At 36.0% G+C, this 24,423-nt stretch overlaps 1 protein-coding gene across 2 annotated transcripts in view; it reads right to left on the bottom strand.

Annotated features, from left to right (window-relative positions):
- INTS14 (integrator complex subunit 14) overlaps window positions 1-24,423 on the bottom strand; it is a 35,306-nt gene that overhangs the window by 6,225 nt on the left and 4,658 nt on the right. For both annotated transcript variants that reach the window (XM_081293212.1, XM_081293211.1), the window contains exons 3-9: window positions 22,435-22,542; window positions 19,087-19,242; window positions 18,009-18,127; window positions 17,438-17,580; window positions 15,394-15,486; window positions 13,105-13,249; window positions 11,293-11,426 (exon numbers count right to left, since the gene is read on the bottom strand). In XM_081293212.1, coding sequence (XP_081149338.1) covers window positions 11,293-11,426; window positions 13,105-13,249; window positions 15,394-15,486; window positions 17,438-17,580; window positions 18,009-18,127; window positions 19,087-19,242; window positions 22,435-22,542 — 898 coding nt within the window. The remainder of the gene's footprint in view (window positions 1-11,292; window positions 11,427-13,104; window positions 13,250-15,393; window positions 15,487-17,437; window positions 17,581-18,008; window positions 18,128-19,086; window positions 19,243-22,434; window positions 22,543-24,423) is intronic.

The raw sequence follows: 24,423 nt of genomic DNA, 5'->3' as shown, positions 1-24,423 counted from the left end.
TTCCATTAACTTCAGTCCGGATGGAGAACCTGTTCTTAGAAGGAAGCCACTGATGTAGGAGACCAAACAACCAATGGAGGCCTATGAAAGTGAAAAACAAGCTTGATGTCTTTAAAAAAACATGCTTACCTGCTTCATAAATTAAGGCGGCCTATGTATGCATACTACAGCGCTCTACATTCTAGCCCAGCACTCTCCTGTGATATTGGAAAGGAACTGTGCCGTCTAAAATTGTCGCCACTAGCTACTGAGCATTCTATAACATACGGAACTGAATTTTATTCTTTTTTTGTTTTTTTTCATGGTACTTGGGTTGAACCCAAGGGCATTCTACTACTGAGCTACATCCCCAGCGCCCCCCCCCCCTTTTTTTTAATCTTGAGACAGGGTCTTGCTAAATTACCCAGGCTAGTCTCAAACTTATGATCTTCCTGCCTCAGCCTCCCAAGTAGCTGGGATTACAGGCATGCGCCAAAGTGCCTGGTTAAAGCTTATTTAATTTTAATTAAATTTAAAGAGCCTCATGTGGCTAGTTGCTACTGGATTAGACAGTCTAGGTCTACGCATCAAAAATAATTAAAAAGGGAAATTATACACAGACAAATTAAGGAAAAGAACAAGGGAAGAAACACTTTTACTAGTGAAGAGCACTCAAAGATTTAAAGCCATGGTAGTTTTACAGCTATGCAGATAAGCAGAGTTTCTGTTTTTTGCACCTGCTTCTCAATTCAAGGACATTCTATCACAAATCTGCAAAGTACACTTAAACTTAACTGTTCCTTATTATTACTACAGTCTGGGACAGAGTAGGAATCATTCTTAGCAATTCAGGAGCTTAAGTCCTTTGCCCAAATATTCATTTTGAAAACAGGAATAAGATCCATTTCTCTGAGCCAGATATTCTCTAACCCTGATTTGGTCACTAATCAAAACACCTAAATACTGGCCTCAAATTGCTTGTTAACCCTTCCTACTTCTCCAAAAATTATTGTCCAAACACTTCAACATATTTCCATTAATACTTATCAATATATAAGCCATTTTTGGTCAAGCTGAGATCCTATGGGTACTGTCCTACAAGGCATATTTATCTCCAATTTCCCTGCCATTATTTCTGTTATTCCTCTTGTCCGGAATATGCCCCCATTCACATTCATTCATTTATTCACTCATTCATTCATTATCTATAGTAAGATCCCAGTATACAGCAAACAGTGTTCTAGGAATTGTACCTAGAGCATATAGTTTTCTGGTGCAAGGAACATACAGAATAAAGAATCTTTATTAAATTCCAGCCATATACCAGATATTTTACATATACAGCTTATATTCATGCAGCAGTCCTAGAAGGTAGACATTATTAGTTCCTTTAAAGATGAGGAAAGTAAGCTTCAGAGAGGCTGAACTAACACAGGTTTGATAGTGACTCAGCGGCCTTGGTTCCAAGGTTGACACTTTTCCCACACTCAACACTGCTATTCCTTACTTGTCTACTTACCCATCTATATTCCAGGTCCAGATCTTAGCCTACTCCCTCCATGAAGCTGTCCCAGGTTTTTCTGGCAGAAAGTGATTTTTTTAGATCCTATTATTCTATAGCATTCGTAATTAGTATCAAATATCCCAGGATCTAGTCATAGCCTATCCTGAATTTTGTTTGGAGCCTATATATGGTAACTGCATTAGCAGACAGGAAATACTACATTTGTGAAAAATGAATAAGAGACTCTTAGAAATAAGATAGAAATAAAAAAACAAAAGCATGGTGAAGATGAAGACACCTCACAGAAGGCAGAGAAAAATGGGTAGGAAAAGACAGAAAATTATACACCCCGACCCCTGCCACAAATAATATGCTCCTGAAAGGGAGAACAGGGAATACAAAGATAGGAAAATCAAATAGATAATTTGTGTGCTCTTTACTGAAGAACATGAAGTGCCAGACATAAAAGGTTCATTGTGCTCACACAGCAAAATGAATGCAGACACCAACAACTATGAAAATCATTCTAAAAATTCAAAATATCAGAGATACAAAGAAGATCTTCAAGGAGTACAGACAAGATACAGCTCAAGGTCAAAGGCCTGGGAGTCAGCATGGTACTAGCCTCTTAGTAACACTGGAAGCTAGAAAAGGCAACAGAGTGATGCTTCACAACAGAGAGAAAACATTTTCCATCTTAAAACTCATTCAACCAATCAATGAAGTGCAAAGGATGGAATAAAGGAGTCATTTCCAAAATAGAAGATATCAAAAAACATTTATTTCCCATGCACCCCTTTCTCAGTAGGAGTCATGCAAGGAGATTCATGGAGAGATGTGAAGGAAAGGCTCAGGACGACATATAGGCAACAAGTCTTAAAAAAGCCAAAAATAACATCTAAAATATATATATATATATATATATATATATAATCAAGAACTAGCTATATACTTACATTATTTAGTAGTGTAAATAAACATCAAGAGAGAGCCAGATATGGTGGCGAATGCCTGCAATCCCAGCAGCTCAGGAGGCTGAGACAGGAGGATCACAAGTACAAAGCCAGCCTCAGCAACTTAGTGAGGCTCTAAGCAACTTTGTGAGACCCTGTCTCAAAATAAAAAATTAAAAGGGCTGAGATGTAGCTCAGTGGTTGAGGACTTCTAGGTTTAATCCCTGGTATCAAAAAATGTTTGAATTTTACTATAAGAACAGAATTAGGAGTAGGAGGGACTAGTAGTACTGTTTTGCATGTTCTGCTTTGAAAAACACAAATACAGTAATATCCACCATTATGAGTCTATTGTATATGTATTTTACATATAGTCCCTTGATAAATGCTCTTAACAGCCCTCTAAGGTAGATCTTATTCATTATTATTTGTTATCATAATGTCACTCCCAACTTCTTAAGATTGTAGTGAGAATTAAATGAGTGTCTAGCACAGTGCATGGCATGAAGTTCAATAAAATGTTAGTTATTATTACTATTTTAAATATTTGTTTTTTTAGTTGTAGTTGGACACAATAGCTTTGTTTTATTTATTTATTTTTATGTGGTACTGTGGATTGAACCCAGGGCCTTGCACGCATTAGGCAAGCGCTCTACTGCTGAGCCACAATCCTAGCCCAAAATATTAGTTATTATTATCCTCACTGAAAAGAAGAAAAGACCCAAAGAAGGAAAAAAAAAACCATGAATATAGGACAGTTCAATGTGAATGAAGAATAATATAAGAAGTGTTGCTAGATCAGAAAGGAGTCTGAAAGCTATTATCTTAAATTATGGATAAACATTCATTGGTGGAAACTATCACAATAGTCTAGGTCAGGGGTTGGTTAATATTTTCTGTAAAAGAACAGACAACAAATATTTCAGACTTTATAAGTCATGTGGCCTCTGACATACTCAACTCTGCCACTGTAGCAGGAAGGCAACCATAGAAAATATGTTAATGAATGAGTGTGAATGTTTCAGTAAAACTTTATTTAAAAAAATAGACAATGGCCAATTTGGTCGGTAGGCTACAGATAATTAACTTTTAATTTTAAATGAAAGGTAAAGCCAAAACAAGCCAAGAACAATAATGAAAGACAGAATGAACGTAGGAATGCTACAGAGTCAAGATGAAGGACATAAGAAACTCCTGTCTACAGACACTCCTGTCTACAGACACTCATGCACATACACACACACAACTTCCTCTACCATGTATTCTGTGTTCTCCAATTATGGCCCTATTTCCTACTTATTTTGAGCCAGCAATGTCCTCTTTGTTCTTCTGGGTTTCTATTCTTCTTAAACTTTACTTTTTATTATTATTTTTACTTTTTTGTGGTGCTGAGGATTGACCTTGTGCGTGTGAGACAAACACTCTACCACAAAGCTACATCCCCAGACTCTCCAGCTTTAAAAACTCCAGTCTTGGATCACAAATCAAGGATTGAACTGTTGCCTGTCTTTTGAGTTAAGCATGGTTTTTAGCTGGATGTGGTAGCACACCCTGTAATCCCTGTAACTCATGAGGCTGAGTCAAGAGGAACACAAGTTCAAGGCCAGCCTCATCAACTTTGTGACACCCTCAGCAACTTATCTCAAAATAAAAAATGAAAAGAACTGGGGGTGTAACTCAGTGGTAGAGTCCCTGGGTTCAATACCCAATACCAAAAGAAGAATGGTTTTTAGTTGAGCATTGTGGTGCAAATTTTTAGTCCCAGCAGCTTGGGAGGTTCAGACAGAACTTCTGGAGTCCAGGAGTTTGAGACTTGCCTGGGCAATATAGCGAGACTCAGTCTAAATGACATATATAGGGTATATTATCCATCAACGAGAGAATATACTTTCTTCTCAGCAGCACATGGATCCTTCTCTAAAACAGACCATATATTATGCCACAAAACAAATCTTAGTAAATACAAAAAAGTAGAGATACTACCCTGCATTCTATCAGACCACAATGCAATGAAATTAGAAATCAATGATAAAATAAAAAATAAAAGATACCCCAACACCTGAATGAACAATGGGTTGCAAAAGATATCAAGGAGGAGATTCAAAAATTCTCAGAGGTAAATGAGAACACCAATACAATATATGCAAATCTCTGGGACACTATGAAGGCAGTTCTAAGAGGAAAGTTCATTGCATGGAGTTCATTCCTTCAAAGAAGAAAAAGTCAACAAATAAATGACCTAATGTTACACTGTGACTCAAAGCCCTAGAAAAAGAACAACATATCAACCCCAAAAGCAGTAGAAGACAGGAAATAATTAAAATCAGAGCTGAAATCTATCAAATTGAGATAAAAGACACAACCTAAAAAATTGACAAAACAAAAAGTTGGTTCTTTGGAAAAAAAAATTGATAAACCATCAGCCATGATAATGAAGAGAAGAAGAGAGAAAACTCAAATTATTAACATCCGTGATGAAAAAGGAAATATTACAATTCACAATAGCTAATCTGTGGAGCCCACCTAGATGTCCTTCAGTGGATGAATGGATAAAAAAAAATGTGGCATTTATACACAATGGAATATTACTCAGCATTAGAAAAGAACAAAATCATGGTATTTGCAAGTAAATGGATGGCCTTGGAGAAGATAATGCTAAGTGAAGTCAGCCAATCCCAAAAAAACAAATGCTGAATGTTTTCTCTGATATAAGTGGGGGTGACTCACAGTGGGGTAGGGAGAGCATGGGAAGATTAGAATAATTTTAGATAGGGAAGAGGGGTGGCAGGGAAAGGGAGGGGGAAAGGGATTAGCAAGGATGTTGAAATGTGATGGTCATCATTATACAAAGAACATGTTTGAAGACTTGAACTGGGTTTCAACATACCTTATATACAGAGATATGAAAAACTGTGGTATATATGTGTATTAAGAATTGTAATGCAAAAAAAAAAAAGACACGTATAATGGCATAAATTGATGTGAACATACTTTATATACAGAGATACGAAAAATTGTGTTCTATATGTGTAATAAGGATTATAATGCATTCCACTGTTGTCGTGTATTTTAAAAAAATAAGAAAATCAATTGAAAAAAGAAAAAGGAAATATTACGACAGACACCACAGAAATATAAAGATAATTAGAAATTATTTTGAAAATTCATACTCCAATAAAATAGAAAATATCAAAGGCATTGACAAATTTCTAGAGGCATATGATATGCCCAAACGAAATCAGGATGATATACACAATTTAAACAGATCAATTTCAAGCAAGGAAATAGAAGACGTCATCAGAAACCTACCAACCAAGAAAAATCCAGGACCGGATGAATACACAGCTGAGTTCTACAAGACCTTTAAAGAAGAACTAACAATACTTCTCAAACTATTTCATGAAATAGAAAAAGAGGGAACACTTCCAAACACATTCTATGAGACCAATATCACCCTGATTCCAAAACCAGACAAAGACACATCAAAGGAAGAAAACTTAAGACCAACATTTCTAATGAATATAGATGCAAAAATTCTCAATAAAATTCTGGCAAACTGAATACAAAACATATCAAAAAGGTTATCAGTGCACCATGATCAAGTAGGGTTCATCCCAGGGATGCAAGGTTGGTTCAACACACAGAAATCAATAAATGTAATTCATCACATTAATAGGCTCAAAGATAAAATCATATGATCATCTCAATAGATGCAGAGAAAGCAATTGATAAAATATAGCATCCCTTCATGTTCAAAACGCTAGAAAAACTAGGGATATCAGGAATACACCTCAACATTATAAAGGCTATCTATGCTAGCCCCAGGCCAACATCATTCTAAATGGAGAAAAATTGAAAGCATTCCCTCTAAAAACTGGAACAAGACAGGGATGCCCTCTTTCACTACTTCTATTTACTATAGTTATTGAAACTCTAGCCAGAGCAATCAGACAGACAAAAGAAATTAAAGGGATACGGATAGGAAAAGAACTCAAATTATCACTATTTGCAGATGATATGATTGTATACCTAGAAGACTCAAAACATTCCACCAGAAATCTCCTAGAACTAATAAATGAATTCAGCAAAGTAGAAGATAGAAAATCAACACCCATAAATCAAAGGCATTCCTGTATATCAGTGACAAATACACTGAGAGGGAAATGAGGAAAACTATACTATTTATAATAGCCTCAAAAAAAAAAAAAAAAAAAAGAAAAACTTGAGAATCAACTTAATGAAAGAGGTGAAAGATCTCAACAATGAAAACTACAAAACCCAAAAGAAAGAAATCAAAGAAGACCTTAGAAGATGGGAAGATCTACCTTGCTCTTAGATAGGCTGAATTAATATTATCAAAATGACCATACTACGAAAAGCACTATACAGATTTAATGCAATTCCAATCAAAATCCCAATGGCATTCCTCATAGAAATAGAAAAAGCAGTCATGAAATTCATCTGGAAAAACTAGAGACCCAGAATAGCTAAAGCAATCCTTAGCAGGAAGAGTGAAGTAGGTGGTATCACTATACCAGACCTTAAACTATAGTACAGAGCAATAGTAACAAAAACAGCATGGTACTGGCACCGAAACAGACTGGTAGACCAATGGTACAGAATGGAGGACACAGAGACTAACTCACAAAATTACAATTATCTTGTATAAGAAAGGTGCCAAAAACATATATTGGAAAAAAGATAGCCTCTTCAACAAACTGTGCTGGGAAAACTAGAAATCCATATGCAACAAAATGAAATAAAACCTCTATCTCTCATCATGCACAAAATTCAACTCAAAGTGGATGAAAGACCCAGGAATAAAACCAGAGATCCTGCATCTAATAGAAGAAAAAGTAGGTCCTAATCTCCATCATGTCAGATTAGGCCCCAATTTCCTTAATAAGACTCCTACAGCGCAAGAATTAAAATCAAGAATCAATAAATAGGGGCTGGGATTGTGGCTCAGTGGTAGAGCACTCGTCTAGCATAGGCGGGACTCAGGTTCGATCCTCAGCACTACATAAAAATAAAGTCATTGTGTTGTGTCCATCTACACCTAAAAAATAAATATTAAAAAAAAAGAATCAATAAATGGGATGGACTCAAACTAAATAGTTTCTTCTCAGCAAAATAAACAATCTGTGAGGTGAATAGAGAGCCTACATCTGGGGAGCAAATTTTCACTCCTCATACATCAGACAGAGCACTAATTTCTAGGGTATATAAAGAATTCAAAAAGCTAAACATCCAAAAAACAAATAACCCAATCAATAAATGGGCAAAGGAACTAAACAGATTGTATCCTTTTCTCAGAAAAGGATATACAAAAAGGATATACAATCAATCAACAAACATATGAAAATATGTTCATCATCTCTAGCAATTAGAGAAATGCAAATCAAAACTACTCTAAGAGTTCATCTCATCCCAGTCAGAATGGCAGCTATTATGAATACAAACAATAATAAGTGTTGACGAGGATGTGGGGGAAAAGGCACACTCATACATTACTGGTGGGACTGCAAATTGGTGCATCCAATATGGAAAGCAGTATGGAGATTCCTTGGAAAACTGGGAATGGAACCATCATTTGACCCACCTATCCCATTCCTTGGTTTATACCCAAAGGACTTAAAAACAGCATACCACAGGGACACAGCCATATGAATGTTTATAGCAGCACAATTCACAATAGTTGAATTGTGGAACCAACTTAGATGCCCTTCAGTAGATGAATAGATAGGGAAACTTTGCTATATATACACAATGGAACATTACTCAGCATTAAAAGAGAATAAAACCATGGCATTTGCAGGTAAATGGATGGAGTTGGGAGAATATAATGCTACTTGAAGTAAGCCAATCCCAAAAAACAAAAGGCCAAATGTTTTCTTTGATATGAGGATGCTGACTCTTAATGGTGAAGGAGGTGGCATGGGAGAAATGGAGGAACTTTAGATAGGGCAAAGGGGAGAGAGGGGAAGAGAGGGGACAGGGGGTAGGAATGATGGTAGAATGAGTTAGACAACATTACCCTAAGCAGTATGGAGATTCCTTGGAAAACTGGAAATGGAACCACCATTTATGTATGAAGACACAAATGGTGTGAAAGTACTTTATGTACAATAAGTAACTTGAAAAATTGTGCTGTATATGTGTAATATGAAATGTATTGCATTCTGCCGTTGTGTATAACAAATTAGAATATATAATTTAATTTAAAAAAAAAGAAAAAAGAATTTAGATAGTTTTTTATTTAAATGGCTGAAGAATAATGTTTCATGACAGCTATTAAGTCAAATTCAGATTTCAGAGTCCAATAAATAGTTTTATTGGAACACAGTCACTCCCATTCATTTGCATATGGACTATCGGTACTTCTGTGCTACACTGGCAGAGCTAAATGGCTGAGGCAGAGACACATGGCCCACAAAGTTGAAAATATTTACTAACATTCCTTTACTGAAAGTTTGCAGGTTCTTAGTTTAGCTTCTTGGCCCTATTTCAGTTAACATCTTCTCTAAGTCTCAAGGGCAAAGGGCTTTCTTTCCTTCTTTTTTTGTGGTGCTGGGTAGTGAACCCAGGGTAGGCTTTACCCATGCAGCTAGGTATTGCTTGACAACTGAGTTACACCCCCAACCAAGGGCTTTCTTCAGACCTTAGCTGGCATCTGGTGTGTGTGAGACTTTCTAGGACACTACCAGGAGCTGCTTTCTTTTCTTGTCTTCTGTGACATCACTCTTCTATTTTCCCTCTTTTATTTGCTTATTCCTTCTCATACCCTTTCCACTGACCTTAGTAGTTGATGCTTTCCAGGAATTTGGTTCTTGCTCTTTTCCCCTTAAACTATGTATATTTCCTGCGACCAGAGCTTCTTAAAGCATGGTCAAGGACCACCTGGATTCAATCATTTGGGTAATATTAATATTTACTAACCATTCTGCAATTTCCTGGGCCTGAATCCAGACCAACCTACTGAATCAGAATCTCATGTGGGTGGACCCAGGAAGTGGAATTTCTGAACAGTGTTTATTTTTGTACACAAAATATCAAATTTGTGAACCATTGTAACATCAATGATATGCTTATAACTAAAAATTCAATTTCCAACTCTGCCTCCTGTCTTGAACACCAGATTCCTCAGGAATTGTCTCTAAGCACCTCCATTTATATCTCAAAGGCACAGACTCAATATGCAAATAATATGTTCTTCTCAAATCTACTCTTTCTCCCTATTCTCTATTTCAGTTAATAGACTACCTTCCACCCTGGAACCCAAAGCTGGAAACCTGGGATCATTCTCATATGCAAACACTATTGATGCTACCTCCTAATTATCTTTTACTCCTAGCCACTGCCCTGTTCTGGCTTTCATCTTCCCATTTCCAGGACTACTATAGTGACTTCTAACTGCACGGTGCCCCTGCCTTTTAATTGGGGGACAGGGATTGAACCTAGGCCCTTGCATATGCTAGACAAGTGCTTTACCATAAAGCTACATCCCAAGTCCTTTTACACAATTTTATTTTGAGTCAGGGTCTCAGTAGATTGTGCAGGCTGGCCTCAAACCTTCAATCGTCCTACCTTGGCCTTCTGAGTCATTGAGATTATAGGTCTATGTATCATAGCTGGTTCTAAATGCAAATTTCTTATCTCTCACTTGGATTATGGCTATTTTGCACAACTCCAGGGGCACCATCACCTGAATATGAAGTCTCCTAACCAGTATCCTCACTGTTTTCACAATAGCTAGAAGAATCTGATCACATTACTCCTCTTTGGTGGCTTCCCAGTATCTATAAAATAAAATCTTGGTATTTCACATTTTGATGAGGCCTGCCAGCCTCTGATCTATCATCTGCCTCAACTCCCAATCTGTACTCCAGTTCCTTTCCTTCCCATAGGTGTCTAGTTTCCCTAGAGGCCCTTTCCTCCTTCTTCAGCTCTACAAATTTCTCCTTTTCTTCAAAACTCAGCTAGGATGTCTCTCCCCTGTGAAGATTTTCTGGAATCCTCTATGAAGAGCAGATTTGATCATCATCTCCTTTAGACTAATACTTATCTTGTGTAGACTGTTTATCAGTCCACTTCCCACTAGACTTTAAGCAACTCTGGCTAATTCTTTCATCCAGAATAGATGTGAGGTGTCCCTGAAACTGAAATGGGCCCAAATGAGTGAAGGATAACTCTCTAGTTGGAACCTCAGGATCTAACAGTACAAAGGCCTCATCAAAAGGAGCAGCAAAATCAAAAGAAGGGACAATTTAAGGAGAAGGGGTAAATAATGATTTCTTTAAAAAGAAAAGGAAAAAAAAAAGCAGAACTTGAGACTAAGGCAGATACCCAAGTGGAAAGGTTCAACTAAGAATTGGAAAGAAAAAAAAATTCAAATTTCAAGGAGAGATAAGGAGGGACTAGATTTACAGATTTAGGGAGGATGAAACTAATATCACTGAAGAAATACTCAAGAGAGATTAAGAACCCAAGAGAAGAAGACAAAGAACAACATCTTGGAAACTGCAAGGCAGAGGAGGAAAAGACAAGATGACAAGAAAAAGAATGACTGGGGATTACTTGGACCAAAAATTGTACACTAAGAAAAAAAACGGGGAGTAACTTTTAACTCGAAGCAGTTAGAATTTTTATTTACTTAAATCACCTTAAATTTGGTTTCCTCTAAGCTGTGAAAGTTGAATTCAAACATCAAACTCTCCTGGGGTTCTCCATATACACATCCAGCCTCAGAGACCACAGCACACCAATGAGGGAGCTCAGGCAGCTCCCTGACTACAGTCGGAGACATTCAGAATGGTAGAGAAGAAAAAGTAAGGTAAAATCTGATCTGGGTTATACCTGAAATAGGACCCAGTTGTGCCATTTTCCCTAGCCATGGGAGAGGTTCTGGACCAGGCTCAAAGAGAGACATCATGAGGTTTGATTTCTTCTTGCTGTCAGCTTGGGAGTAGAGCATTCCATGCCATTCAGGACTAGATGGAGAGAAGATGAAAGATCAGAAGAACATAAAGCCTGGGACTGTCAAGTTAAATAAATCTAGCTTATGTTTTTCTCTTGAGAGAAACAGGCTTTGGCTGTGAAATCAGGCATGTTACTTTTACCAAAGCCAAATCCGAAACCTGAAAATGATTACTACTGTTATGATATTTACATTTCTCTGAGACATTTATTATCATTAAGGAAAACTTTATATATATACATGGAAATCAAAAGCAGTTTAAAAGATTAAAAAAAAAAACCATATACAAAGGGTAGAAAGTAAGCTATAGGGGGATAAGGAGGAATAATAGCTGCAGCCTATAGGTCCTTTCAGCTGCCTCTCAGAGTTACAGCAGAACCAATACAGGGAGGCCCTTGTAACGCAGGGCATGAGGTCTTCGTTCTGTTACTTAAACACTGTCCCCAGCTTTTCAAAGCAACCTAGGCGATTCTCACATTCAGAGCCAATACCACTAGTTTGAATGCCAAGAAACACAGCAGATTAACAACTATTAAGAAGAATCCCATTCTTCTTTTCTGACATAAAGAGAAATGAAGACATGCTTCCTATGATTAACATTAACCTCTGGAATATATATCAGTCATCATCCCAAATGATGGTCAGAAGGTGATTAACTCCCTCCTCTTTTCTAAGATAGATATTAGAGAAAGGGAGGCAGACAGCTTTGTAAATTCCAAGATTGCAGAGAAGGTAAAAACTAGAAACACTTTCCTCACAGGAAAGGAATACAACAGAGTTGTTGTGAGCATAGGTTCTGAAGTAAGAATGCATAGGTAAGAATCCTGGCTCTTTTATTTATTAGCTGGGGCAAGTTCCTTGACCTCTTGAGTCTGAAAGGCTGACCTCTCTGACTCTTCATCTATAAAATGGGATTAGTGTTGATATTACTTACACAATCTATTGTGAGGAATTAAATGAGTTAACATACGTAAATGCCTAGAGGAATGTCTGACACATGGCAAAATGTTCAATGTCATCAGCATCTTTTTTCATTTAGTTTTATCCCTTTAATTTATAGATGTAGAGACCATGAATCCTACTAAGATATTATAATAAATTAGTAGCATTACTATAACCAGAACCCAGGTATCCTAGATAGGATTTAAAAAGAAGAAAAATGGGCTAGGATATAGCTCAGTGGTTGAGTGTTTACCTAGTATGTGCAAGGACATGTGTTCAAACACTAGTACTGCACCCCCCTACCAATTAAGTAAATAAAAATAGAAAAACTGAGAAAGAATATAATATATATAAGTAACATACCAAAAAGGATCATTCCACACTTATTCTCTTCCTACCAGGTCCCCTACCCCCACTCCCCATTTTTTACCATTGAGTCACATGCCCCACACTTTTTTATTTTGAGACAGAGTTTTGCTAAGTTGCTGAGACTGGCCTTAAACTTGTGATCCTCCTGTCTTAGTCTCCCGAGTTCGTGGGATCAAAGGCATGGACCACCAAAACCAGCTCCACACTTACTCTAGGGGATGATTTTAAAAGAGTAGTTTAAAAGGGAATTGACAGGTGAGAAGGGAGAGGAAAAAGGTGACCGGGACCTTTCTACTTCTTTCAGAAAAGTCTGCAAAACACTTCACCTAATGAACTGATTTGCTCCTCTCATTCAACTAAATGTAAACAAAGTCTCCTACCCTAATTGAACAATTGCCACCATTCCTTCCACTTTTAGGCTGCCATGGAGCAGGACACAGAAGTTGGGTATTTTGCCTGCAATCTGATTGGCTGAATTTTCATCTTCATTGTCATCAGTGATGCCAGTACCCACCTCATCGCCTTCTGCAAAAAGCAAACAGGTTAGATTGAGATCAGCTACAAAAACTCCAAACTCCTATTATACTCTTGGCAACTTCCAGACTCAAAGGAGTTGTAAAGGAATATTATACAAAGCTGAAAAAACTCATCCCAGTTTCCCAATGTCTATATAAAAATTACTTTTTAAGGGCTGAGGTTGTGACTCAGTGGTAGAGGCACTGGGTTTGATCCTCAGCACCACAAAAAAATAAAACAAACAAATAAAGAAAATATTGTGCATTGTGTCCTCCCCAAATTACTTTTCAAATATTATATTAATTCCATTTATATGAAAAATCCAGAAGAGCACGTCTATAGGATAGAAAGGTTATTAGTGATTATCTAGAGCCAGGGGACTAAGAGTTGGTAGAAACAGGGTTTCTTTTTAGGGGTGATGAAAAGATTCTAAAATTGATTATGATAATGGTTGTACAAGTCTATAAATAAACTAAAATCACTTAGTTATACACTTTAAGTGAGGGAAGTATATAATATTGATTTTATCTCCATAAATATGTTACACAAAAAAAATGTGTTTTCCAGAGTTCCAGTAGAAACTGGAAGTTTCCGGCATCTGTCTAAACAGAATCTGATACAGAGATGTCAAGAGTGTTCTAAACTGACAACATTCAAACAGTTCAAGGATGCAAGTCTCCAAAGGTACACAAATGATTACTCTACAAGCATCCTAACTAGACTTCCCAACTCTAGGTTCTCTGTTGACAGATGAATCTTCTACAATTAATATCCTTCCAAGAAAACTTATCCATTCAGTCTTGTTCAAAGACTTTCTACTTCAACAGGAAGAATTTTCCAGTTTAGTTTGCTATTCAACAACCCTTACAATGGCTCTGTTCTGCTTTCCTGTGTTTTCCCTTCCTACCGTCCCCTAAACACTTCATTTTGCTAATTTTCTTTCTTGGCAGAATTCTCCCAGGGCCTTAGAAATAAGGTAAATTTGGTTGTTCTCTAAAAACACAAGGTAAATTATAAATACAATGCCCACAATGAGTCCTCAGTCTATAAATATGTGATTCTGTCTATAAATATGTGAGATAACTAACCCAGGCATTAATAGAACATGATCATAACCCAGTAGGTAGAAAGTTGATTGACTCTATATTTCCTGGAAAGAGCTGATAAATATAAGCTAGATAGTTAGCTTAGAACAGAGAAAAAGAATTTTAAGGAGCTAAAAAGGCTAGCATACTGCAGAGATGCTGAATTTGAGGACATGACTTTTCAGTTTCTAAGGGGTATTTTCTGCAATAATGAGGTCTCACAAGAGGCTCATTTGTTTATTTAATAGTATTTGAGTATCTAGTATGTGCTTGGCATGAGTAAACAAAGAACAGATGTGTTCTTCCTCTTATTAAGCTGTATTTGACTTCCACATTTATCTAGCAACTTTCTGATAATGACTTGGCTTTCTCAGCATGCCCCTATTAGGAAAGGCAAAGCCCTGGGTGAGGAACTAAGTACTCCTTTTTTTTTTTTTTTTTTTTTTTTTGTACTGGGAATTGAACTCAGGGGTGCTTCACCACTAGGCTACATCCCCAGCCCCTTTTTATTTTTTATTTTGAGAGTGTTTCCCTAAGTTGCTTAGGTTCTCTCTAAGTTGCTGAGACTGGTCTCAAACTTGCATTCTTCCTGCCTCAGCCTCCCAAGTTGCTGGGATTACAGGCATGCACTGCTGCACCTGGCTAAGTATTCTTGTCTTTGAAAGAGGACTTCCACTATAAATTCACAAACCAACACACAGCAAATATGTGTCAAAAGTGTTCCCATGGGCTGGAGTTATGGCTCAATGGTAGAGCGTTCACCTAGCATGCATTAGGCACTGGGTTTGCTCCTCAGCACCACATAAAAAATGAAATAAAGGTATTATGTCCACAACTAAAAAAAAAAAAAAATATATATATATATATATTTTTTTAAGTGTTCCCATAATATAAGATAGCAGAATTTCTTTCTTGATATTTAATATTCTATTTTCTAAAATTCAATTTGGCAACTATACCTTTCCTTTAGCTTCTGCAAAATGGGCTAATCTACTATTTAACATTAAAGAATAACTTTAGATATTATGATGCTTTTTTATATATTAATGGTATAAAAAGAAAACTCACCTTTGTTAAGTGCTATAGGTAAGACCAGATGTCTGGAGAGAACCGGGGGACTTGAAATATCAGCTATATCAATAAATCCCACTATTTCCAAATCTGAAAGGAAGGAATATACATAGTGCTAATTTATAATAGGGGAAAGTATATTATTTTCTATGTATTAGATTTTATAAACACAATGTTTAGGTGGAAATTTCAAATATGTTGACTGGGAACATTATTGGACTTTTCTGTGGATGACTCTAATCATTTGCATTATAAGTAGCTCAGGAAATAATGATAATTATCTTTTATTTGATGAATTTAAGTTATATAACAAATTAGGTAAACTTTATTTTTATGAGGCTAAGTCCTCCCAGTCATGGCAAAAGCTTAAAAGTCAAATCCCTGTGTAGAGTCAGGGGTATTTGGGTCACCAAGGGGCATTAAACTCAAACACTTCTCCAACAACTTCAACCTTTTTTGAAATTAAAGACATTCTATTAAAAACATTTCCCTGAGAAAATGTTTTTAACCTTTTCAACAAAGCCAATTTGACATGATTTCTTTGCTCTATAGAGATTGTTTAATGACCAAAAGTTTTTGTGAAAACCTAAAATAAAAAATAAAAGTTGTAACCAAAATTTCTTTAAAGGGGCTGGGGTTGTGGCTCAGTGGTAGAACACTTGCCTAGTATGTGTGAGGCACTGAGTTCAATTCTCAGCACCGCATATAGACAAAGGTCCATTAATAACTAATAAAAATATTTTTAAAAATGTTTATTTATCTTTATGTAGATGGACACAACACAATGCCTTTATTTTTATGTGGTGCTGAGGATCGAACCTGCGTCCGTCTGTGCTAGGCTAGTGCTCTACCGCTGAGCCACATTCCCAGCCCCAATAAAAATATTTTTAAAAAAATTTTTTTTAAAGTTTCTTTTTTGATTATATAGATAATTAACACAAAAACTTGGAAAACACTAACAATTGTAAAAAATATAGAATCACCCATTATTCATCATAAAAGGAAACCACTATCAATACTTTACTGAATTGCTTTTCAGTTTTTCTTCTAAGCACAAACACACCATATTCTCAAAACAATTAAAAAAAAAAAAAACAGAATCGTAGTGAGTAAAATGCACTTCATACACAAGTAGGAAGTGTGCTTCTCTGGAGATTTGCTGTCATTAACCCCCTTAATTGAGTAACAAATGAATCAGGACAAGCAGCTAGATACTTTTTGAGTAGAAAAAAGCCTACTATATTTTAAAGTACATATAAGCTATAGCAAATGTCTTAGGCTAAAAATTTATATTGGAAAGAAAAGGCCTATTCAAATGACTCATCAAAAAAGGGTGGAAAGGAAGTGAAATTTAACTGATTTGAGAGCAACAAAATAATTTGGTGCAGCTTAATATAGTAGAGCGTAGTCACAACAAAAAGAGATGGATACCTTGCTTCCAGATAGACAAAAGTTAAAAGCACAAAAAGCAAAAAGCATGCTCTAGCCCTTCATTTGTAATCTCTATGCACCCCAAATGAACATTTATTGCGCACTTAATTTTAATCATTTATTAAAGCATCTGCTAAGTGTCAATGTTACCCTAGGCACTAAGGCTGCAGCAGTGATTGAAAGTGACAGCATCTATCCCTAAGAGGTTAAACATGTATCCACCTCTCAAGGAATCCACCCATCAATTGGAGATAACTCCAAGGTCTTCAAGTCACATCTAGAAGACAGCCCTTCATATATGACAGTAGTTATGATGCTAGTCAATCTCAGAATCTCTATAAAGAATCACTTCAAGGATTTCAATCCTAGTGAATCTGGGCATGATTTCTAACTCTAGTAATTTGTGGTTAAAATGATCTAGGATTGGAGATTAACTCATGACCTCACCATAAAAGACCAATAATCCACCAACCCTGAGGTAATTAATATATTCACTGATCCAAAATGCTAATGACAATACCACCCTTGTTTCAAAATATACGATTCTTTTCAATCCTCCTAGCTAGAGAACAAAGTAAAAAACCACAAGTCAGAAGTAGGGAAAACTTACCTGTGTTAATGACTTTGGGGATAGGATCAATTTCTTCATCTACAACAAAAGGTTCTGGCCTGGGGAAGACTTGTACATCAGCAGTTAGGTGGCCACATTTGAGAACAGCATGGAAAGGTGTATAAGCCAGATCTATCAGTTTTCTAGGATATGATGATTAATTGTTACAAGGAGAGTAATAAGATAGATAGAGTAGTAATGTTTCATGATGCAAAATTTATTTTACCTTTACATTAATTCCAAAACTAAATCTGACCATTTGTGGAAAAGATTACAATCTGATATTGCTGCTGAGGAAATTTCAATTCTGAAAAGCCCCAAAGCAAGTTAATCTTTGAAATTGCTAAATCATTGTAAAAAAGTCAATATCTATAAGCATTACAGATTTAGTCACGTTTAATTTAAAAGACTGAGCTTTCAAAAATCACTGCTACCAATCTTTTTATCTGAGAAATGGGCAACTTGGAGAAAACACAATCACACAATTAGAGTAATGTATATATTCTTTCTGGATATCAAATTATAATACTGGATTACAAAGAAGGCAAAAAAGCTTTAAGCACATACTCACCCAAACATAGACTGTACATTTTTCAGGCACAGGGGGCCATCAATAGTAAATATTTGCCCTTCACCATTGTTTAAGTCTATGAGACGTTCAAGGCATTCCAAAGAATCGGTGCTCTGAAGCTACAAAGCAAAAGAGATGACCCCTTTAAAATGGCACAAATTACCAGATTACTATTAGCACACCTAAGTTACAACCATCATAGTAACACAGGCAACAAATAAATCATTTTCTTAACAGCCATATGAAAAGAAATAACCATAACAATTTGACTCAAGGTGACCAAAGAGGAATGTTACATAAAATGACACCAGGAGAGCTATTCCATTCAGAAGTAGTTTTGTGAAGGTTCTCAGAGGAGACCACAATTTGTAGCATCTTTCCTTCCAAGTGTTTTAAACATTTTTTTGGCAAGAACCATCATTATCTACATTATACAGGGAGGAAAAATAAGGTAAAAAAAGATCAAATATCTCCCAAATAAATAGGAAAACAGGAAGCAAAGAATTTACATACAAAAAAATATACCAAACGGCATGTTATTCTACCAAAAAAAAAAAAAAAAAAAAAAAAAAGCAAAGTACATCTCTGTCAACATTTCTGGAATGGATAAAATAATTCCTGGGTAAGAGAAATAACTAATACCAAAGAGAACTTGACCTTTCATGACTCATCAGCATGATGGATAACAACTTGAAGTATGTTCCCAAGATGGGGAAACACTGAAATTTCAGAGCATTTAAGAGCTAGAATATAGTCTTATTTTGTCTTTTTCTTTTCTCTCTCTCCCTTTCCTTCCTTCATTTTTTCTTATCCTCCTCCCTTCCCTTTCTTCTTTTCTCTTCTTTTTGTGGTGCTAGATATAGAGCCTGGGCCTCAGGCATACTAGGCAAATGCTCCACCACTGAGCTACAGGCCCAGACTGAGTCTTTTCAAATACATATTGTGCCAGTCTCATGAAACCAACAGAGCACAATGTTACAGTATATGCAATAAAGTACTAATCAAATATATGAAAAAAATTAATTGAGCCCTAAACTTTACCCAATCAAACTAAAAAGAACTTAGCAAAATGTATTACCTCTTCCAAATTTGCCATGCACATGATATATAACTTAGACGGGAAAGGAAAAGGTAGTGGAAACCTGTTGCTCTCACTTCTTTGATTGTGAGTAGCTAAGGAATGTCGCAGTGACCCTCTACCAATGCCAAGACAGCCATCAGTTACTAGAACAACCTGTTTGCAAAAAGAGACAGGAAATTTGCACATTAAATTACATGATTAAATTAGTTTCATTTAACATTTTCATTTCTGGAAAGGGACATGAAAAACTAAGGATTGATAAGAATGTTTTATATCTTAATGATAGTAGTGGTTACACAGGTATATGCATTTGTTAATACTCAGGGAACTGTGTATTTAAAAGCTATACATTTTACTTTTTCATTTAATTAAATTTTTAAAATGCTTGCCTCTGAACAATTAAAAAAAGGACAAACATGCATACCAAATTTTACTTAATTGTATTACAACTGGAACCCCATCTATTAGATAAGGAATTGGTACTTAAAATATCAAAGTTAAAAAATGGCATGACCCATTTCATATGTGTCCCTAGGAAATACCAGCCCAAAAGTCTGAACTCTGCCTTTTTTAAAATCTATTGATTGATTGATTGATTGATGTACTAAAATTGAACTTAGGACCTTGTACATGCTAAGTAAGTGCTATGAACACTAAGCTACTACTCCTAGCCCACTTTATTTTTAAAAGATGATAAATTCTATCCCCAGACAACTGCTTCAAAATTGTGTTTATACAGGCCACTTGGCCAGAAATGTATAAGACCTTTAAAAAACGCACATTTAACTTGTAATATGATAAAGCCAATAAAATATATGAACAACAGATGGTAAATGCAAAATCTTCTTCCTTTTCCTCATTGCTTAAGAGCAATCCTGTGTAAAGTGGGCTTCCCAGGCATCCCAGGGAAGGATTATTTTTGTTCTCCTTAGTCTAATCCAGTAACTTGACAACAGGCCATTGAAGCAGTATTAGGTGGTTAAATCATGTGAAATACAAAGATTTAGTACTTACTTCTAAAGTCTAAGGATATTTAATGGAGGTTCCCTGGAGAGATTTTTATCTTTTGGGAAGTCTGTCAACTGACTACAGATAATTTCCTTTTCTAGGTACCAACAACTGGTACACAATGATTTAGTTCTGACATTAGCTTTTTCAGATGCTGTGTGATAAGGAAATATTTCATGTAATGTCAAAATCACTCAGGTAATGAGGATACAGACCAGATGTCTGAAATCTTGGTGGCGAAAAGTTCCACATTTAAACAAATTTGATGGTAAATGGTTATAAAAATAATCACTAGGGGCTGGGGCTAGAGCTCAGCAGCAGAGTGCTCGCCTATATGTGAGGCACTGGGTTCAATCCTTAGCACCACATAAAATAAACAAATACAATAAAGGCATGCTGTGCATCTACAACTACAAAACAACAACAACAAAAATCACTAATAACTACCACCTGTATTACTGTGTTTGGATCTCATTCATTTAACAAGTCTAAGTGGATTTAGGTCAGTCCCTCACCTTCAGGGTACAGTAAATCTCAAAATTATATTCTTCTTTTTTTCAAAGAAAGAAAAATATTAAAAGGCAGAAGTCTACATGGTATGCAAGGTCTAGCTATTAAAAAAGTTTTTTTTTCAGTTGTCGATAGACACGATCTTTATTTATTTATTTATTTTTATGTGGTGCTGAGGATGGAACCCAGTGCCTCACACATACTAGGTAAGTGCTCTACCACTAAGCCACAACCCCAGCCCCCACCACTTTTTTAACTTATCAAAGGAATTGATCAAAAGATATTAACAGGCTTCTTTAACAAAAGTGATTTGATTTAACCTTTTAATTGTAGTTCAGGGTCTTCATGAACCAAAGAGTTTATATTCTATCAAATAGAGTGGCTTTCAGAGTAAGAAAAAAAGCTTTTGAAAAGAGTTGGGATTTACTGAGAGATAATTTACATGTAGTAAATCTTTTTTTTTTAAATTTTTTTTTAAGAGAGAGACAGAGAGAGAGAGAGAGAATTTTAATATTTATTTTTTAGTTATCGGCGGTCACAACATCTTTGTTTGTATGTGGTGCTGAGGATCGAACCCGGGCCGCACGCATGCCAGGCGAGCGCGCTACCACTTGAGCCACATCCCCAGCCCTGTAGTAAATCTTTACTACACAGTTCTTAGTGTTGACAACTGCATTCAGATATGTCACCATCTTTACTATTTAGTTAAAGAATGGTGCTATTACTTCCTATATTCCCTCCTATTTCTTTGGGATTAATCCTTACTCTTCTCTCACTCCCAGACAACTAAAATCTTACTTTTAATTAAAAAAAAAATACTTAGCTGGGGCTGTAGCTCAGTGGCAGAGTGCTTGCCTAGCATGTGTGAGGCACTGGGTTGGATCCTTACTACCACATAAAAATAAACAAATAAAATAAAGGCATTCTGTCCATTTATGACTACACTTTTTTTTTTTTAAATACCAGTAATGCCACTTACACTACTCAGGAATCGTGTGTTTGACACTATAATAAAAAGCCATACGCCAGGGGCCAGCAAAACCATGGCCACAGTCATAGTTTATTTGCAAAGCTGGCTTTGTAAATAAAATTTTATTTAAAAAGAGCTGTGCCCACTCACTTACTTATTACCTATGGCTTCCATGCAATAACATTAGAACTGAATAATTGCCACAACCTAAAATACAGAAAAAGTTTGCTACCTTCTGTTGTAGACTATTAATGATTTTCCTTTCAGTAATGTTTGCTTTCTTTCTGTTTACAGCAAATTTCCAATTCTTTTTTATAGTATTACTCTGCTGTAATTTGAGGCTAATGTGAATCCACTGGTGGGGACTCCAAGAACAACAGACTATGACATTCATACTCCTCACTTTTTAGACAACTAGAGAGCTGAGACGGTTAAAAGTCTGCTGAAAAAAAAAAATCCTACAGCAAGATAATGAAGACAGACTATATGGTACTAATGTTTACAATTCTATCATTCAAAATTATAATCATCCCTTCCAGAGAGTGTAGTTCTAAAATTCCACTGTGAGCCCTTTGTCTTTTATACAACAGTACTAGTTTTCAATAAGTCAATTTACTAGGAGGATTCTTTCCTTTAGGCATAATTTTGCTGCTTTCTGAGCACATTGGTGTGATTTAGATTAGATTAGTGTGATATGATTAGAGTGATTTAGTGCCTTCTTTTTAAAAGATACCAATTGTATAAAACATAGTTTGAGGAAATTAGAAATGCATGCTGTGTTAAAGCCTAAAGAAAATCAAAGCACCACAGTGGTTAATGTTTTTAACTTAGGGCAATGAAAAAGAATTGATCATTACCTGGCAAGGAATTGCACCACCCCATTCCTGCTGAACGATATTGCAAACACCAACTAATGCGGATTCCAAGCAGGTTTTGTCATAATCGTCCATGTTACTTAGTGCTTCCTTATTGAATCAAAAATAAAATTGCTCATTATTCTTTACTCCTTTAATTTGTTATTAGAAAACACCATAAACTGCTCAACATATGAATGTTACACAAGGGACATTGTGTTTCTGAGAGCCCCAAAGCATAGGTTCTTAAAAAGCAACAACAACAACAACAAAACCAGTAAAACAGATTTTCTCAACTATAGAGGATAATTAAATATGTCCTTTTATTCCATCCTCTTATTAGGTAAGAATTGACAGTTCCCTAAGTTTATTTCTTTATAAGTGGATCTTGAAGGAAAACTTAGAAATCAAGAATTTAAAAAACATCAAAAAATGACAAAATTTATTGAATATTAACTATATCCTAAACACCATTGTACGTACTATTTTACATGCATTTAATCATTACAGCATTTTAAACCCTATTTTGTGAGTGTGTGTGTGGCACTGCACATGCTAGGCATGCACTCTACCACTGACCTATATCCTCAGACCTTTTTATCTTGAAACATGGTCTTGTTCAGTTCCTGAGATTGGCCTTGAACTTGCAGTCCTCTTGCTTCAGCCTATAGAGCAGCTGTGATTACAGGCATGCTCCACCATACTCAGCTTAACCCCACCTTTAATTGAGGAATCTAAGGTACAGAAAGATTAAATAACTTTCCCAGGTATTGTGAACATAAGGTGGCTGAGCCTAGATATGAACCAAAGCAGTCTGACTACAGAGCTCCTGGTTTTAACCATTACTCCTCATTCCTAGCAACTCTCTAAATTTCCTAACCACTCAGTATCAGAAATCCTGAGCATAATCACTTGTAAGAAGGTTAGAGTGATCAGGAGTGGTGGTAGAGTATGACTATAATTCTTGATAGTTGGGAGGCTAAGCCAGGAGGATCATGAATTCAAGGTAAGGCTACATAATATAATCAGACTCTGTCAAGAGGAAAAACAAAAAACAAACAAACAAACAAAAAACAAACGAGGATTGAATTCAGGAGCACTTGACCACTGAGCCACATCCACAGCCCTATTTTGTATTTTATTTAGAAACAGGGTCTCACTGAGTTGCTCAGTGCCTCTTTTTGCTGAGGCTGGCCGTGAACTTGCGATCCTCCTGCCTCAGCCTCCAGAGCCGGTGGGATTACAGTATTCCCAGTCATATGCCACTGTGCCTGGCTCAGAATTTTTTTTTTTTTTAAAAAAAGCTTTTCTGTCTCTTAAAAAGTCAGATAATAAAAGAAAGGATTTGACAAACATTTATTACTTATATTTTTAAAAATACAAATTACATTGATCCTGGATTTCTCTCTCTCTTTTTTTTTTGTGGTGCTGGGGATTGAGCCCATGGCCTGTGCATATGTGGCAAACACTTTACCAACTGAGCTATATCCCCAGCCCTTGGTCCTGGATTTCTAAATTGCTTAATGATTATTAAATTGTTCAGTTTAATTTCACAAACACTTATTGACTACTCACTATGGGCAAGGCACTGTGCTAAACATTGTTGGAAATATTAATGGTTGAGAGATGTTGTCAGAAAGTAAATTCTCTAGTGTATCACACAAAACCACCTTTAGAAGGTTCTGATCAAAGCTTAAAATGATTTCTTGGCATCTATAAACCAAAGCCATTTGTTGGGAAAGCAATGTTATTTTAAATTACTCAAGAAAAAGTTTTTTTTTTCATTTTTTCTTTTTAGGGCTATTTTTCATTTCCTCAAGTTTTATGGGAAAGTAGAAAAAAGTAAAATGTTGAACCTAAAGACCCTGAATTTTAGGGAACAAAGAATTGTATCCTGAAGTCCTTGCCTTTCCAAAGAGAATTCTAGAAAACTAAGAGAAGAAAAACAAGGCAACAACCCCACCACCAACTCATAGCTCTACCAAAGAAAGG

The sequence above is a fragment of the Spermophilus citellus genome (genome assembly GCF_964194105.1).
Source record: "Spermophilus citellus genome assembly, chromosome: 4".
In the NCBI taxonomy this organism is placed as follows: Eukaryota; Metazoa; Chordata; class Mammalia; order Rodentia; family Sciuridae; genus Spermophilus; species Spermophilus citellus.
The sequence above is the reverse complement of the archived record's forward strand: the minus strand, read 5'-3'. Positions and strand labels throughout refer to the sequence as shown.